This window comes from Cygnus olor, chromosome 5 (genome assembly GCF_009769625.2).
Source record: "Cygnus olor isolate bCygOlo1 chromosome 5, bCygOlo1.pri.v2, whole genome shotgun sequence".
Lineage (NCBI taxonomy): Eukaryota > Metazoa > Chordata > Aves > Anseriformes > Anatidae > Cygnus > Cygnus olor.
The window spans coordinates 15,674,363-15,689,795 of NC_049173.1; the positions used below are offsets into that span (position 1 = coordinate 15,674,363).

Consider the following 15,433-nt stretch of genomic DNA (forward strand, 5'->3'; position numbering starts at 1 on the left):
AAGGCAGGATAAATAGGTGTGAGAATTACATTCCAACCCACAAATTCAAGAGTTCAAATCTGTTCTTGCAATTTTGGCCCACTTCTCATAAAAGGTAGCTCTGATACTTTCAGCATTTAGAAATAATCCTCTGATACATTAGCAGAAAGTAATCCCCAAAAGCTTTTCTCTAAAATGTTTCAAAAATACTTTTTTTTTCCAATCTGCCTGACAGCTAAAATGTTCTTAGTTTTTCTCTAATTTGAATTAATTAAATTGATACAAATCATTATATAGGCCCCAAAGTATTTTTCTCAGTTCTAGAATATCTCATTCTGATTTGAGTCTTTCTTAAAACAGTTGAACTCAGCTAACATAAACATATTTAAAACAACCATCAGTGTTTCATAGTGCTCGGCTAGTGTAAAAGCTATCTCAAAATAACATTTTAAAATAAATCATGCTGACTTTATACTGATAATCTGCAATTTGCTTGAGGTAGAACAAATTACTTGAAAATGTATTCAACTACCACAGCTTCAGCAGTAGTGTAAAGGGTCAGTACAGAACAAGGATTCAGTAACAAAAGTGACTCTTTGGACCCTGCACAGCAGGATGTCTAGCAGAGCTTTCTGTAATGGTATTAAAGTTTTTGGCTCTTTTTATGTTTGCCAGCCTATTTACTGCCCCGTTGAACAAGGAATAGGAGGACCTGTGGTTTACCCCCAGTGTCAACAGCAAGATAATTTGCCTGAGAGTAAGTACAGATTTCTTGAGAGTTTTAATTCCCCCAGAGGTCCTGTGGTTTTCATCTATCCCTGCAATTAACCTGTTATCATGCGGGAAGGTATTTGCAATGTAATCTGAATTAAAACCTGACCCAACACCTGTTAAAATCAAAGGTGCTGAAGATTTGCTGAAATTCTCTTGCTGTCAGTTCGGTGCCAGCATATCTTGTTTGGGGGCTTGAGCTTCTCCCATGCACAGCTGACCTGTCACGGTGGGCTTGTCTGCCCTTGTCCAGAGCAGTCCCAGATAACAAAGTGACAGCAAAGCAAGAGGGGACGAGCTCAGCTCTCACCTTTGTTAGACGATGGCACAGACTTTCCCGGCTCCCTCTGGGAACACTGAATCATATTTTAATCTGGCAAAGCATGTGGAGTTTATAGACCAACGATATCAAAGTGATCTTAGCTGGAGACACATCGCTCGCTGTAGCCCTTGAGGATTACTGACTGCAGCCGAAAGTTTCTCTGGTTGGCATTCCAAATTACTTAATTCAAGGGGTGCATTATGGACACAGCATGATTACACAAAGTCCAAATCATCCGAGGAAGAAATCTGTGGCAATGGCTGTTTGAGCTGATTTTTAGTACTATAAATTCGAATGCACTGACACTTGCTTCTTGCCTGAAATGTAATGATCTCTTCTGTATGTATATTTGTATGTGTTTATGTATTACAGCCTTGTGTTGGAGGCATGAATGTTAAATGTGTTTTTTTTTCCCCGACCTGAACAACTTTTACTGACCCTTACTCTACCCTACTTATACAGTGTTACATAGCAATGAGTGCTTTTAATAGAAAAACCTCAGAGTTGTTTCTGGTAGTATTTTTTTTCCATTTATGCATTGCTATACAATGCTTAGCCAAGTGCCAAAACAATAAGACTTCCCTCTACTTTTATTTTCCTTCAAGCTGTAAGATCAAGGCTCCATTTAAATCCCACTGAATGAACACTGCAAATGACACATCAGAGAGAAGCACGTGTTTTACCAGTCAGGCTTGAGAATGTTTGAAATCAGCCCTCAGTTTCAAGTGACAGGCAGACAGCAGCCAGGCTGGGAAAGCAGCGGTAGGGTAAGTGGAGTGTTATGTAGGCTGGGGGGGGTTAATGTGACTTGAAGAAATGCCAGAATTATGTGACTTTATGCCATAATTGGACATAGCATTTAAATAATGACTAGCATCTTTAATATTGCAGAAACCCTCAGAGCACAATGGTGTGGTTTGCTGTAACTTTGGTCATTGAAAGAACCGGACTATTCTATCACACATTTCATGAACACTCAGCACAGAATCGTGCTGTATTCTATAAATAAGCAGAAAATCCAACTGCAGATTCAGAATTACTTTGTAATTGCTAGAGTTTCTCTTCTGGATTTTCACAGAGAAATATCACCAGTTCAACCAAGGAATACATTTGTCAGTAGAGTTGCTGTGTGTAGACTGACTCCTGGGTTACCTTGGAAGAGTGAGTGTTTCAGTTTTCCTCTTTGGGACCTCAGAATACACAACACAGCAAAGTTTGTTTTACAGTCCAGAAACTTTTAAGACACAATCCAAAGGCTGTCTATATATCACTCTCTCTTTGAGTATAGAGCAAGCAAATGTCATGCTAAGCCAACATTTACATTAACCATAGTCAGTTTGAAGTCGAGGTACTCTGTGCACAAGATAGTCAATTTCTTTTAACATAGCTCTTTCAAGAGCCTGATGGTCATGTTGAAATCGTCTTTGTATTAAGAATCCAGTTGTTGGGGGCCAGAGTATAGGCTGGGGAATATCTGTAGAAAATATTTAGAGTTATGCTCTGGTTTCCCTAGATTCTGCTAATGTTTCAACACAGGCCAGACATCTTTGCTAAATTAGGGCAGGCTGAGGTTAAGAGAACCTACAATTAGTGGGATTTAAACTCTGATTGCTAGACTACAGCATTAGTCATCTGGGACCAATGACTTCAGAAGTCTTTGTAAAGAAAATATTTTACAATCAAAAGAAACCAGAATACTTTGCTACCTGCGTTTGGATGAATGGAGCATATGTATAATGGGGAAACTTTAGGGGTTGCAAATATTCTGAAAGTTTCCCCACCATTCTGCAAATATTCTGAAAGTTTTCATTTTTACCATTTTTTCCAATGTATATTACAAAATATATACATTCTGGAACTTCACATCACATCCAACATAGGTTTTGCAATGCCTTAAGATATTCAGACAGATAAGATTTCAGATAGATGTACAAAATAGCAACGAAAACAAACAGACATTGCTGCCACCAACTGCTGTTTCAAATCCATCTTCATGCCCTGTTCAAAACAGCAAATTTTGTAACCAACATCAAGTTTTAAACGTCTGGAGCAACAAAACTGAGGCACAGACAGAGACTGTGACAGCCGTCACTGAATTCTGAAAAGTCACCTCAGTAAGATCATTGCTACTAAAATGCCTTTCCTTATCTTCAGATAATTCTGGATAGTCAGGTATCCAGAAGCCCACAACTTTACTTTAAGGTAAGTCTTCTCACCTTCAGTGAAACTGTGGACTTTCTTTAGGAGCACACAGTAAGATTTGGATATAAGTTTGCAGCTCATTGTCTTCTTCATGATGGCTGTGCAGGGGCTCATGGCATGCATGAAATGTGATGGCTGAAAGGTTCAAGGTATTCTCAGTTGGAAAAAAAACTTTTCCATGTGCAAAATATAGTGTAGACTGAGAGAGCTCTATAAATTCACATTCTATGTACACGTAACTTTCTTGATTAGGTCTGCCCCTGCATGTTTTGTGCCCTTTGGATTTCTCAACGTGGTGGCTAGTGCATATATACTACCCTGAGGCTAAAGCATATTAAAGAAGTGGCCTAAGAAATGTTGATATCAATCTGTAAGAGTTTTGAGCATATTTAATTCTCAAATGAGTTGCTGATGTATGCTGATGTATCCACTGCAAGAAGCAGAGTGGGAAGGAGTCAGTATTCCCTCTCTGAAAATACTTACCAACGGCAAAAAATCATGGAACAATTCATCTTTACTCTCAAAAGCATATTTATATCATGTTGGGGACATAAACAAAGAAAATGTCCTTGATAAAACTTCTGAAATATGAACTATTCTTGACTTTTGCTGCTGCACCAAGTTTCTCAGCTAAGTTCATGGTCCAGAATTATATCTAGCTACACACCACAGACCAACCTCCTAAAACAGGCAACAGGCCCAAACCATGTTCTTACATATCTTACTGTAACTTGGAACAAATCCATCATGAAAACTCAGAGTTATCAGAAAGAACAGACTTTCCTTCCAAACCAAAAGGTTGAAGACCAGACTGCATGGAAGCTATGCATAAGAATTAGAAAGAAAGAATGAAATCAAAGGACAAATTGTCTTGTCCTGAAGACAGCTAAAATGTGTAGATACTGGCATAAACGTTCCTGATCCATGGGAGTAGCTGACACAGTTGTTGCCCCTGAACATGATATAATTCCCAATTATAAAAATGCCTTATCTAATTCAATCAGATTGAAAGTATAAGAAGTGTTAGCTGCAAGTATTTAAATATATACTGCAGGAATTTGAAACTCTAATCCTGGACTGGGAATGGTTGAGTAGGAAGGGGAAACCCATCAATTAATCTGGACTTCAAGATAATCCTATTTAATTTTAAATTTTTCTGTTAACTTTCAGAAAGGTATCAAAACTCTTATACGTACTAACATTACAAATTAAAATGGGTTTAGAAATAGAAAGAAACAAACCGAAGCTTTATAATGTCATATAAACATAGCTTTTTACTTCTGTCCTCTAGTGGTTTGAGTCTTGTGTTCATTCCACAAATGACCTTTGATGTAAACAGGCTGTTTTTCCCCCATAGTGCATAAATTAGAACTCAAATAGTTGACTGACAGTCGTGTGATTTAATCTAGAGACTTGGATTAAGGTTGAGAGCATTAGAAGGTAGGTATAATAATTCTTCTACCTGAGTTGTTTCACTGGATGATCCTATTTATTCTGTCTAGTGTAACCATGGTCACTGAAAACAATAATAATGATATTATTTATTTCATTAATTCAAAATAACTTCTAACCAAGGTAGCAATTTTATAATTCCTTTGGAATATTTGCCTCACTTGCCTTAAATCCATTATCCTTCATTATATATTTCTCTACTATAATTATCCAGTATTTTACTTTTGACCTTTGCAAACATTCATTTTTAATATAATTTCCTGTGTTCTTTAAAAATTGTAAACCTTCATGATATGAGTCTGGCACAATTGCATCAAAGAGAGAGGAGAGAGAGAGAAAGAAAGAAAGAAAAAAAAGAGAAAGAAAAAGAAAGAAAGAAAGAAAGAAAGAAAGAAAGAAAGAAAGAAGAAAGAAAGAAAAGAAAGAGAAGAAAGAAGAGGAAAGAAAGGAAGAAAGGAAGAAGAAGGAGAGAAGGAAGAAGGGAAGAAGGGAAGAAAGGAAGAAAGGAAGAAAGAAAGGAACAAGGAAAGAAAGAAAGAAAGAAAGAAAGAAAGAAAGAAAAAGAAGAAAGAAAGAAAGAAAGAAAGAAAGAAAGAAAGAAAGAAAGAAAAAGAAAGAAAGAAAGAAAGAAAGAAAGAAGGAAGGAAGGAAGAAAGGAAGGAAGGAAGGAAAGAGAAAGAAAGAAAGAGAAGGAAGGAAGGAAGGAAAAGAAAAGAAAACAAGCTGTCATGGAAGTCTATTAAGTTTTAGTTACATGGCGTTTGGCAATGATAATACAACATTTAGTTGGAAGATCCATCCCTCTCTCTCTAAATTCTGATTCAAAATCCATGGCAATTAACAGGCAGACTTCCATAGATGTGGGATTGGGCTCCAGTTTTAGTCCTACTAGAGTAAAAACTATTAGATTATGCTAGAGTGATACTCATAAACTCTGAAGCCCCTAAAAAAGTAGAAGTTTCAAAAAGACATCATGTATACATTAAAGAAAACAATGCAATAGCTGTCTTTTGTATGGTTCACTTATTTATTTTTAAAGCTGACTTTGTTTCTCTAACTCCCTAGAAAAGCCTTTTGAGTCTCTTTGCATTACAAATAAATGACTACTTTGGGTGTAATCTCCCAGGGCCTTTTTGGAGAGAGGAGACATTAAGTATGTACAGTTTATACTACAAAGAAGAGCTTTAGCCAATATAATAATGCTTGTGCAGAATGATAAGTGCTGACCACACACAATTTCTGTTGACTTGATTTGTAGCTGTGTGTGCTCAGGATCTCTTGTGGTTTAAAATCCAGTGTGCTACATGATGATCCAAAAACTTAGTTCAGTCACTGGAAAAAGGAAAATCAACAACAGAGGTCTTAGTTTGGTTTATGTTTGTCAATCAGGAAAGAAGTCGTTTGGCTTATTTTGTTTGTGTGTGTGTGTATTTTTTTTTTTCAAATGCTATACTTATACTAGTATAAACCCTAGCATAGAAAGAGGTTTAATAACATAATGATGCTTAAAATGAGCGCAGTTTAGGCACATTACATGTAGGGATTAGATACATGAACAAATGTCTACCTATGCATAGCTATATGTGACTGTATGTACAACATAGGTAAAATTAGAATTATCCTTACAGAGAAAACCAAAGTATTAAATACTAAAATGTTGGAGTGAAGCCACCTTGTCTTTGAAGCTTGTAACTGTACTGTTACAGTACGGTTCAATTTTCGGGAGAAATCTTGACTGTTGGCTCTACTGTGACAGAGAGCCTCTTCCTAATAGTGGGTCAGTCATGTCTCTGCAGGAGACTTGTGCTGTGTCAGCCTCTACAACACTTCCTTTGGAATGAAACTTTTTCATAACATTGATGTCCACATCATCCCACTTTAGTGATCTTAAACAAATTTGATCACAATATCAATGAGTAAAGTATTTGACCCAAACTGCATCTAATGGAAAGCAAAATTGAAAGAAAAAAAAAATTGAAAGCAAAATTACCAGTTATCAGGACATCTGCTCATTGACACCTGTGGGTGCAGTCAAGGACCAGAAATATTTTCCCACTGTCCTCTTGAAAAAAATACTTTAAGAGTCTTCTTTGCAATGATCTGCACAGATTATATGTAGCATAATTCCTTTGTTTAGAGGGGGAAAAAATATATTTTTTTCCTGTTATGTCAGTGGTGTTACACCTCCTCATTTGCTAAGTTTGTTTTACGCTGGAATATATGAAAAGGCTGGGAAAAAAAAAAAAAAAAAAAAAAAGTCCTTTGCCTTTGTTCACATTCATGGACACCTTTAAGAGATTCTACATTCTTCACTAGATTACCTCACATCAGACTGAACTCATATCAGTTTTTAAACTGTTATAGCATCCGAATCATCTACAACAGAATGTTGACTCATTACAATTCTGAAAAAAATCACCTCCGTACACTAACAAAAGGGGCAGTGTATCTTGAGAACTCTGTGTGTGACAAACTGACATATACAATAAATACGAATTGTACTACAGAAACAGATTGAAATTATATAGTTCATTTGAACCTTTTTCCAACTTCAGCTTAGTCCCAGCTAAAGCACATAGGAAATAAACATGTTGAGCTGTCTAGCACCAGGCAACTATCCAGGTCCTGTGCTGTCTAGCGCTGGGCTAGGCTTATCCATCCAATCAACATTAGGAAGTTTATTTATGTGAGGCAGATATATTAGTAATAAATGGATTTATTCAGTAGCTTGCTGGATTTATACGTGTGCAAAATCATTTAAGTTTAAGGAGACTTAAAACTGAGTGACCCACTATTTGTATGCACTGTAGGCTGAAGCCCTTGTAGAAGGTCTACCCTGCTCTTCACCAGGAAAAAAAAAAATCAATGGAGGAATACCTGCAAAAGACTTGGGAACTGGTGAAATGCAAGCGGGCATGCAGTTTGCTAAATGGCGAGTCCAAGGATTATGGTGTATTAGTATCCATTGTAGGCAATGTTCCATACCTAAGGGTCCGTTTTGATTTTTACAGACCCAGATAGTTTGTAAAAAAGAAAGAATTCATAGAAATACATTCAAAAGGGATATTTGGGTTTCCTTTCTCACACCTATTTGTACTTCAGGCAGATTTTGTTCTAAGGCATGCATTCGAATTGCAAGTCAGGTCTGTGCTGCGTCGAAGCCTGTTTTCACTGATTCGTCTGTTGTTTTTTGGAAAACAAGACAGAGAATTCACTCTAATGCTATAATTTAACCAATTCAATCAGATAGTGAGTGGCACATTCTCACCTCATTTGCAGATTTTAATTCCAATTGGACATTGCTTTTGAAATGTCCCTTCGCTCTCCCACCCTTATGCTGCAACTTGAAAGTTGAAATGTAGCAAGAATGTAATGTTAGGTGCCAGTTTTCTGAATTACAGGGTGACTGCTTTAGCTGATCCCAAAAAGCAAGTGTCTTTTTATACCGCATAAAAGCCTGAAATGTTTACATATCAAAAGGCTATAGGCCAATTTCTGTCAAAATTATACATGAAGTTAAGCAGTACAAGCAATTTATTTAAACACTAGTCATTGTAGAAAAATTCAAAACCATATGCTCTTTTAGCAGTTTTTCACAAATGCATTTGACCCATGACTTGGCAAGACATGCATGCTTCATAATTTACTCTAAATTTCAAATCCCCTTGACGTTTAAATAAAAGATCTTCATTAATAAAGTTTATATGAATGAAAACTTTAGAAGCTGATATTGTTAGAGGGAAGCTTTAGAAAAAAACGCGTTTCTGCCTCGTTTTCAAATGACTGACTTTCCTAATCAGTTCAAGATAAGTTTATTCTGGGAACAAATTACCGTAATTTCGCATTGTATGATTTTTACTTTTTTTTTTTTTTTTTTTTCGGTGAAGTAATGATGCAATCAATTTGAAACAAACTCGGGGAACGCCGAAGGACGATGGCATCCGCACGTGAGAGAGGTGCTGCGAAGCGCTCTTTCCGAGAGGTTTTTCGGGGAGGGCGATGCACTAAACCCTCCGCTCCGTCTCAGAATCCCCCTGGGCAGCGGCAGCTGAGGTTCCCCGGCCGCTTTTTCCGGGAGGCCCCGGTCTGTGCCGCTGGGGCTGCGCGGGGCCCCGCGGGAGATGCGCGGCTGCGGAGCCCCCGTGCCCTGCGGCAGCCGCGCCGGGCGGGCGGTGCGCTTCGCATCCCCGGCATTTAGTCCTTAATGCCTTAAAATAAAAAAAACCCGGCCGATTTCTCGACAAGCGCATTTTCATAGACTTGTGCATGGTGATTGCTTTGTATGAAATCGTGTTGGGGTAGTAATATTGAAAATCAGTGCAGTGTTTACTTTATTTCATACCTAACAGCTTGTTTTGCGCGGTGCTATCCTCCTCTTTAGATCTCCCTTTCAGCCCATGCTGTGACTGTCCTTTGGTAACAAACAATTGCTTAGCAACACTATGCAGCACAATTTGCTTGCGTTTCATTTGTTATTACAATTTCATCCCGACATTGTGTGACAACTGATTGTTTGTTTAACGCAATTTTACGTTTGCAAAGTTAGCGAGGAGCGGATGTGAAATGAGAAACTCCTAGAGCAGGTTTTGCGAAGTGGGTAGCAAAACCGGGGTTTGCACGGCAAGACTTCCCAGATTAAAACAAAACAAAACGAGAACTTTCCCAACGGGGGTGACAAGGTCTTTTGAAAAAAAAAAAAAAAAAAAAAAAAAAAAAAAAAAAAAACCGCTGTCAATTGGGAAGAAAGGTGAGCATTGCAGCGTGGCAGATCATCCTTCAGCAGAGCCTCATAGATCGAAAAACTTCTCGGGAAGCTCAGAAGCTGAGCTCTCGCACAGCACAGGCGGTGTATGCCCTGCCAGCCCCCGGCTGTCCCCGGGGGGGATGTGGCGGGGTCCCGCGATGCCCGCCCCTGCCCCGCGGTGCAGCTTCCACCTGGGAGAAGCGGGACGGGAGCGGCGGGGACGTCCCGATGGGAGCGGGGCGCAGCACCCAGGGAACCCCACCGCGGGCCTGGGGTCACCGGGAGGTGCAGCAATTCGGGAAGCCGGGGGGGTCCCCGACAGCGCGGTGTCCCCGGCGCCTGGGGCTCGGCACGGCTCGGCCCGTCCCGGCACGGTGGGGTGGCTCCGAGGAGGCCCCCAGGGCACCCGCGGAGGAGGCAGAGCCCGGGGGGAGCCGCCGGTGCCCTCGCGGCTCTCCTGGGGCTGGGGTCACGGCTAGCCCGAAGCCCCCGTCCCCGCCGGGAGCTGCAGGGGCCGCCGGGGAGATGCTACCGAGCGCTGCAGCAGGGCCGCTGGGGACGTGGACGAGCATCCCGATGGAGGAATTAAGCCCCGCGCTGCTCTGTGTGCGGCGTGACGGAGCCAGACCCCGAATATTGCTTACCAAAAAAAAAAAAAGCAAACAAACAAACAAACAAAAAAAAAAAAAACCACCTTGAACACACACACACAAACTAACCAAAAAAAAAAAAAAAAGAAAATTAAAAGAAAAAGAAAACTCCACGTCAAATAGTTTCACTTTATATCAGATTTGCAAAATCCGCACGAAGGTCAGCTCCTAAATACCGAGGGCGGATAGAAATTGATCAGGAAGTAAATGAAGTAAAGCAAACGACGCTAATAATTTGTCTCATTGCGGTGTATTAATAAAGTGAGAATGAAGTCCTGGGGTTCTTTTTCCTCCACGTTCATACGAGTCTTTTACTAGAAATAGGTTTTTGGTTGAGATCATTCTCAGATGCAGTTATAAATCCCGGAATTTCGAGGAAAGGAAGGATAAAAGTGCGAGTAAGCGCTAACGAAGATATTCTTTGCTGAGGCAAAATAATGTGTTCCTCACAAACGGACCTTAATGGGTTGTTTTCATTTCATGCGTACAATTCCCTACCTTCTTTGAAGGAGGGCTGATGGGGTAAATAGTCTAATCTTATTCAGTTCACCTCCTGTGGATTCTCAGTGACAGTCGTGACAGACGAAGTATTCTGCAAATCACAAGAGCCAGCTACCAAGAGAGCCAAACGTCTTAACAGGAAGAGTTTTAGGGATTTTAAACTGCTCCATTTTAAATTCTCGGAGCATGCAAAATATAAAGTTCGCCGTAACACCGCAACTCTATAAGCTTCGTTTTCTAAGCTAGGAAAGAATTTATTTTTCCTTAGAAAAAGAAAAGAGAAATGCACCGGAATGGACATGAAATGCGAATCGGAACACCTACCAGACCCGGGGATTTGAGATGGCAGTGGTCATTAACATTTCCACCTTCTGGCTTGTTTAAAAATAGAAAGTGATACCTGTCTGGATCTGAATCTGCAGAATAAAACACAATAAAACTGTTTACAACATTCACGTGTCCCAGTTCCGCCAGCTGATCTATGAAAAGAGGAAAAAAATAGTTCATTTACTCAGCAGAAGACGTTGTTGCATCAGTGCATAAAGCTTAAATCAGAGCAACGCACACTCCTCAATGCCGCTTCAGTTCTCCGAGCCGGGGGACGCAGGACTCAAACCCAGCTAACAGAAACACTTGGGGGGAGGGGGGATTGCATGCTTATACCGAAGTTTATTATTTTTTTAAAAAACTTGCTTCTTAACCAATTCGGAGCATAATAATGAATCCCAGCTTCAGACGGAGGAAATCGCACCCACTAATGTGAACTAACACGAACAAAGTAGGTGCATAATAGACGAGGCTAGGAGCTGCTAACCACTTCTGCACAATGGCATTAATAAGATTAACCTCGGCAATTAGCCGGTGCAGCAGAGATCAAGCCTAAATCTGGGGCCTTTCAAAAAAACCCGCTAATGGAAAGGATTACGTTAATTTCATTAATTCTCAATACACAGACCCAGGCTCCTTTCACTCCTTTGTGTAACCCCCACCTCTTCCCCACCGAAAGGGGGGGCGGGGGGGTGCAAAATCAAATCTGGTTTTGTTTGTCATCTGCATATTACCAGGAACTAAATCCAGGATGACGTCGCCTGGGTATAAAAAAGGGAAGAGGTTCAGATGGATTATACTCCGTGCAGCCCTCTGGGTTGAGATCAGTAAACAGGCGAGAGTTGAGGGGGGAAAGTTCCAGGGGTGGATCCAGCGCACACACACGCGCGTTCACACGCAGAGCGGCGCGCAGACACACACGCACACTCTGCCCGCCAGCTGCCCTCGGAAAAAGCTCCGCTCTTTTCTCTCCGAGCCCCCTCTTTTTTTTTTTCTTTTTTTTTTTTTTTTTTCTTTCCAAAATTCCTCCGAAAAGTTTCGATTCCCCGTCTCCTCCGGCCTCCCCCGCCCTCCACCGCAACCACCCTCCCTCCCCCCCGCGGCCGGTCCCCGCTGCCCTGCCCCGGCACGGTTTGGGGCATGCCTGTGAGCATGTTCAGCATCGACAACATCCTGGCGGCCAGACCTCGCTGCAAGGACTCGGTGCTGCTGCCCCCGAGCGCCGCGCCCGTCGTCTTCCCCAGCCTCCACGGGGACTCGCTCTACGGCAGCGCCTCCGACTACGGCGGATTTTACTCCCGGGCGGTGGCACCGGCCTCGGCGCTGCCGGCGGTCGGCGGGTCCCGGCTCGGCTACAACAACTACTACTACGGGCAGCTGCATGTGCCCGCGTCCCCCGTGGGCCCCTCGTGTTGCGGGGCCGTGCCGGCCCTGGGAGCCCAGCAGTGCTCCTGCGTCCCCCCCGCAGGTAAGGGGCACGGCGGGGTGGTGGACGGGTTTGGGACGGGATTGGGACGGGATGGGATGGGATGGGACGGGACCGGACAGGACCGGACGGGCTTTCTTTGTTCCCGGAGCCGTGGGGTTAGGAGGGGGTGGCGGGGAGCGGGGGCTCTCCGGGGGGAGCAGCAGTCTCATGCGAAAGCCTGTCGTCGTCTCGTCTGTCTGTCCGTAGGTTACGAGGGCACTGGCTCAGTGCTGATGTCCCCTGTTCCCCATCAGATGTTGCCCTACATGAACGTGGGCACTTTGTCCCGGACGGAGCTGCAGTTACTCAACCAGCTGCACTGCAGGCGAAAAAGACGGCACAGGACTATCTTCACTGACGAGCAGCTAGAAGCGCTGGAAAACCTCTTCCAGGAAACCAAATACCCGGACGTGGGCACCAGGGAACAGCTGGCCAGGAGGGTGCATTTAAGAGAGGAAAAAGTGGAGGTATTTCGGGCCGCCCTCTCCCCTTGCCTTTAAACTCGCGGGGCGGAGGCGCCTCTCTACGGCTCCTCTAGAGTAACAGGTTTGCCGGGGAGAAGAGGGGTTGAGATAGGTTGGGGGGGATTTTATTTTATTTTTTCCCATTTCCCCAGGGTGTCCTTGTGGGGGCGGCCGGCGGCAGCCGTTCCCCCACGGAACCCGGGCGGGAGAGCGCCCGTCGGAGCGCGGCCGCCGCCTGCGAGGGGCTGCGGGTGGGACAGGGCAGGGCAGGGCCCGGGGAGGGGGCTGGGGGCTGCGTGTCCCCTAACCACCTGCCTGTCCCCTAACTGTCCCCCTAACATAACCACCCGGCTTCCTCGCCCGACAGGTTTGGTTCAAAAACCGCCGGGCGAAGTGGAGGAGGCAAAAGAGGTCGTCTTCGGAGGAGTCGGAAAACGCGCAAAAATGGAATAAAGCGTCCAAAACTTCTCCGGAGAAGAGGCAAGAAGACGGCAAAAGCGACTTGGACTCCGACAGCTGATACCTCGCGGCGGGCCGCTTCCCGTGGACTGTAGGATACGCTCTGGAGGATGCTACTATCTTGCACAGGCTCTGCCTTGTCGGAGGGGGAAACTATCTGTATATAATGTACAATACCCCGAGTTGATTGCGTGTAAATAAAATGTGGTGCGGAGGTGTTACACAGGTAGACGGCGGCGCGTCTGCGGGCCGGCGGGGAGCGCGGCGGGCAGGGGCGAGGGGCGGCTGCTGCGGGCGGGTCTGCGCCGTGGGAGCCGGCGCAACGGGGCCCGACGGGACCCCGGGGAGCCGGGGGAAGCCGGGGGGGGGGGCCGGCCGCCTTTCGCCTCCCGAGGCCCGAGAGAGCGGCCGCCCCCGGCGAGGAGGCCGGCAGGTGCTGCTTGGAGGGCTCCGGCGGAGCGCTGAGGCTTGACCCGGCTTGGCACGGTTCGGCCCTGCTTGGCCCAGCTCGGCTCGGCCCGGCCCGGCCCGCCCCGGTTGTTCGCAGGGACCCTTGGGGGCCGAGGCTGCGGGCCGCGGGCTGCGGGCGGCTGCAAACTTTGCTCCTTCTCTCGTCCTTCTTCGCTCCAGCCGCCTGTGATCATATCGATCCGGGATTTATTAGGCCCGCGGCAGCACGCCTGCCTCTCTTCTAGTTTATTTTCTTCTTTTCTCCCCCTAACAGCCCTGGTGGGTAATCCCCCGCCCCCGTTGCTGCTCCCTCACCTCCTTTGTGCTCCCGGCTCGCAAACCTGAGTCAAGCTGGAAGCGATGCTCTTCGAAACTATTTGCAGGCAAAGCAAATCCAGCCTCCCACTTGTTACTCTGTTGTATTTCCTTGCACTTTTCTCTCCCTCTTTCCTGCCTTCTGGACCTATGCCCTGCTGAGTTTCCAAAGAGTTTGTCTCTAATGCCCGATCGCACGAGCACACAGCGGTGTTCAGATCTGCTGTTAATAAATTTCAGCCACTATCTGAAGCACTATGTGTAACGGACGGTATGAGCACTTGCATGTTGCTCTTGGGGATGTTCAATCAGAAGTTACAAATGGATGTTTTGTCCCCTTTGAGGCAGCACCTTCGCTATTAGGAAAGCAGGTCTCACCTTACTCTTCCCCTTGGGAGGCCCTTGTAGTAGAGACACCTATTCTCACTGTAAAATTCATGTCTGTTTGTCTTATCCATTTTTTCCTATGACTCCCAGACTCTGAGCACTCGTCCCTCCAGAGCTGAGCTACCTCTCCGAGACAGCTGTTTTCTCAGGTTGTTTTGTTGAGAAAGGCCTTTCCCTCTCCTTGTCAATGAAGACTCTATAAATTGAAAACAAATGACCCGAAGGTGTGAAGTCAATGCAGACAACCTCCAGATAGAAATCTGCATGTTGTGTCTTTCCTTCAGAAGTTAAGATTACTTAGCAATAAGTGAGATGATTTTCCTTAATTACAGCCAATGCCTAAACTCACCTGTATCCATTCTGCTTGTCCAGGTTAGACAAGATATTTGTTTGTACAAATGATCTCATCATCGCTTCTGGTGACACCAGAAATGTTCTACAGCTGTGTTGCTTGTCCTCATGCATTTTCCCCCTTGCATGATATATTCTTATTTTTTTCTTTTTTTTTTTCCTTTTTCTTCTTCTTTCTCTCTCTCTCTCTCTCTTTTTTTTTTTTTTTTTTTTTTTTTTTTTTTTTATGGGTACTGTATCACTGTGCATAGAGTAGGTGCTAGTGGAACGGGGAGGATCTCAGTGGCTATCTGCTCAGGTAACATTTCCTAACATACTTGTGTTTCCTCACAGATGTGGTATCTCTGAGCAAGCTCTCAGTGTACCAAGCTGTAGGTATATCTGCCGTGGAAGAAATTAACTCTGGTTTTGTACAAGTCAGTCCTTTAGGGGGCTTACAGTTTCATAGCTACTACTCTCTTGAAGAAAAAAAAAAACAAATTTAGCCTCTTTTGTTACTTAGCACAGCAGAGAAGGAAGGTGAAGAGCAAACTTCTCGATGGATTCTTCTGCTTTGATACATATCACAGTCTGGTTCTACAGAGCTGTTGC

The 15,433-nt window shown here is 43.9% G+C and overlaps 1 protein-coding gene and 1 long non-coding RNA gene across 2 annotated transcripts; both read left to right on the plus strand.

Moving 5' to 3' along the window:
• The first annotated feature begins 1,776 nt into the window (after positions 1-1,776).
• Positions 1,777-9,177, plus strand: LOC121071079. Its single transcript, XR_005820371.1, has 3 exons — positions 1,777-1,839; positions 3,227-3,274; positions 8,614-9,177. It is a non-coding gene; the product is annotated as an uncharacterized LOC121071079 (long non-coding RNA).
• Positions 9,178-11,991: 2,814 nt separating this feature from the next.
• Positions 11,992-13,560, plus strand: GSC (goosecoid homeobox). Its single transcript, XM_040558550.1, has 3 exons — positions 11,992-12,416; positions 12,624-12,883; positions 13,248-13,560. Exons 1-3 carry the CDS (start codon positions 12,089-12,091, stop codon positions 13,398-13,400), a joined length of 741 nt encoding a protein of 246 aa, XP_040414484.1. The 5' UTR covers positions 11,992-12,088; the 3' UTR covers positions 13,401-13,560.
• Positions 13,561-15,433: the final 1,873 nt, after the last annotated feature.

Bases quoted from the DNA above. Each gene is read 5' to 3' on its own strand.
- GSC (XM_040558550.1), top strand. From the start codon at position 12,089: ATGCCTGTGAGCATGTTCAGCATCGACAACATCCTGGCGGCCAGACCT. The intron at 12,417-12,623 runs GTAAGGGGCACG...GTCTGTCCGTAG, and splicing joins CTCCTGCGTCCCCCCCGCAG to GTTACGAGGGCACTGGCTCA. The intron at 12,884-13,247 runs GTATTTCGGGCC...CTCGCCCGACAG, and splicing joins TAAGAGAGGAAAAAGTGGAG to GTTTGGTTCAAAAACCGCCG.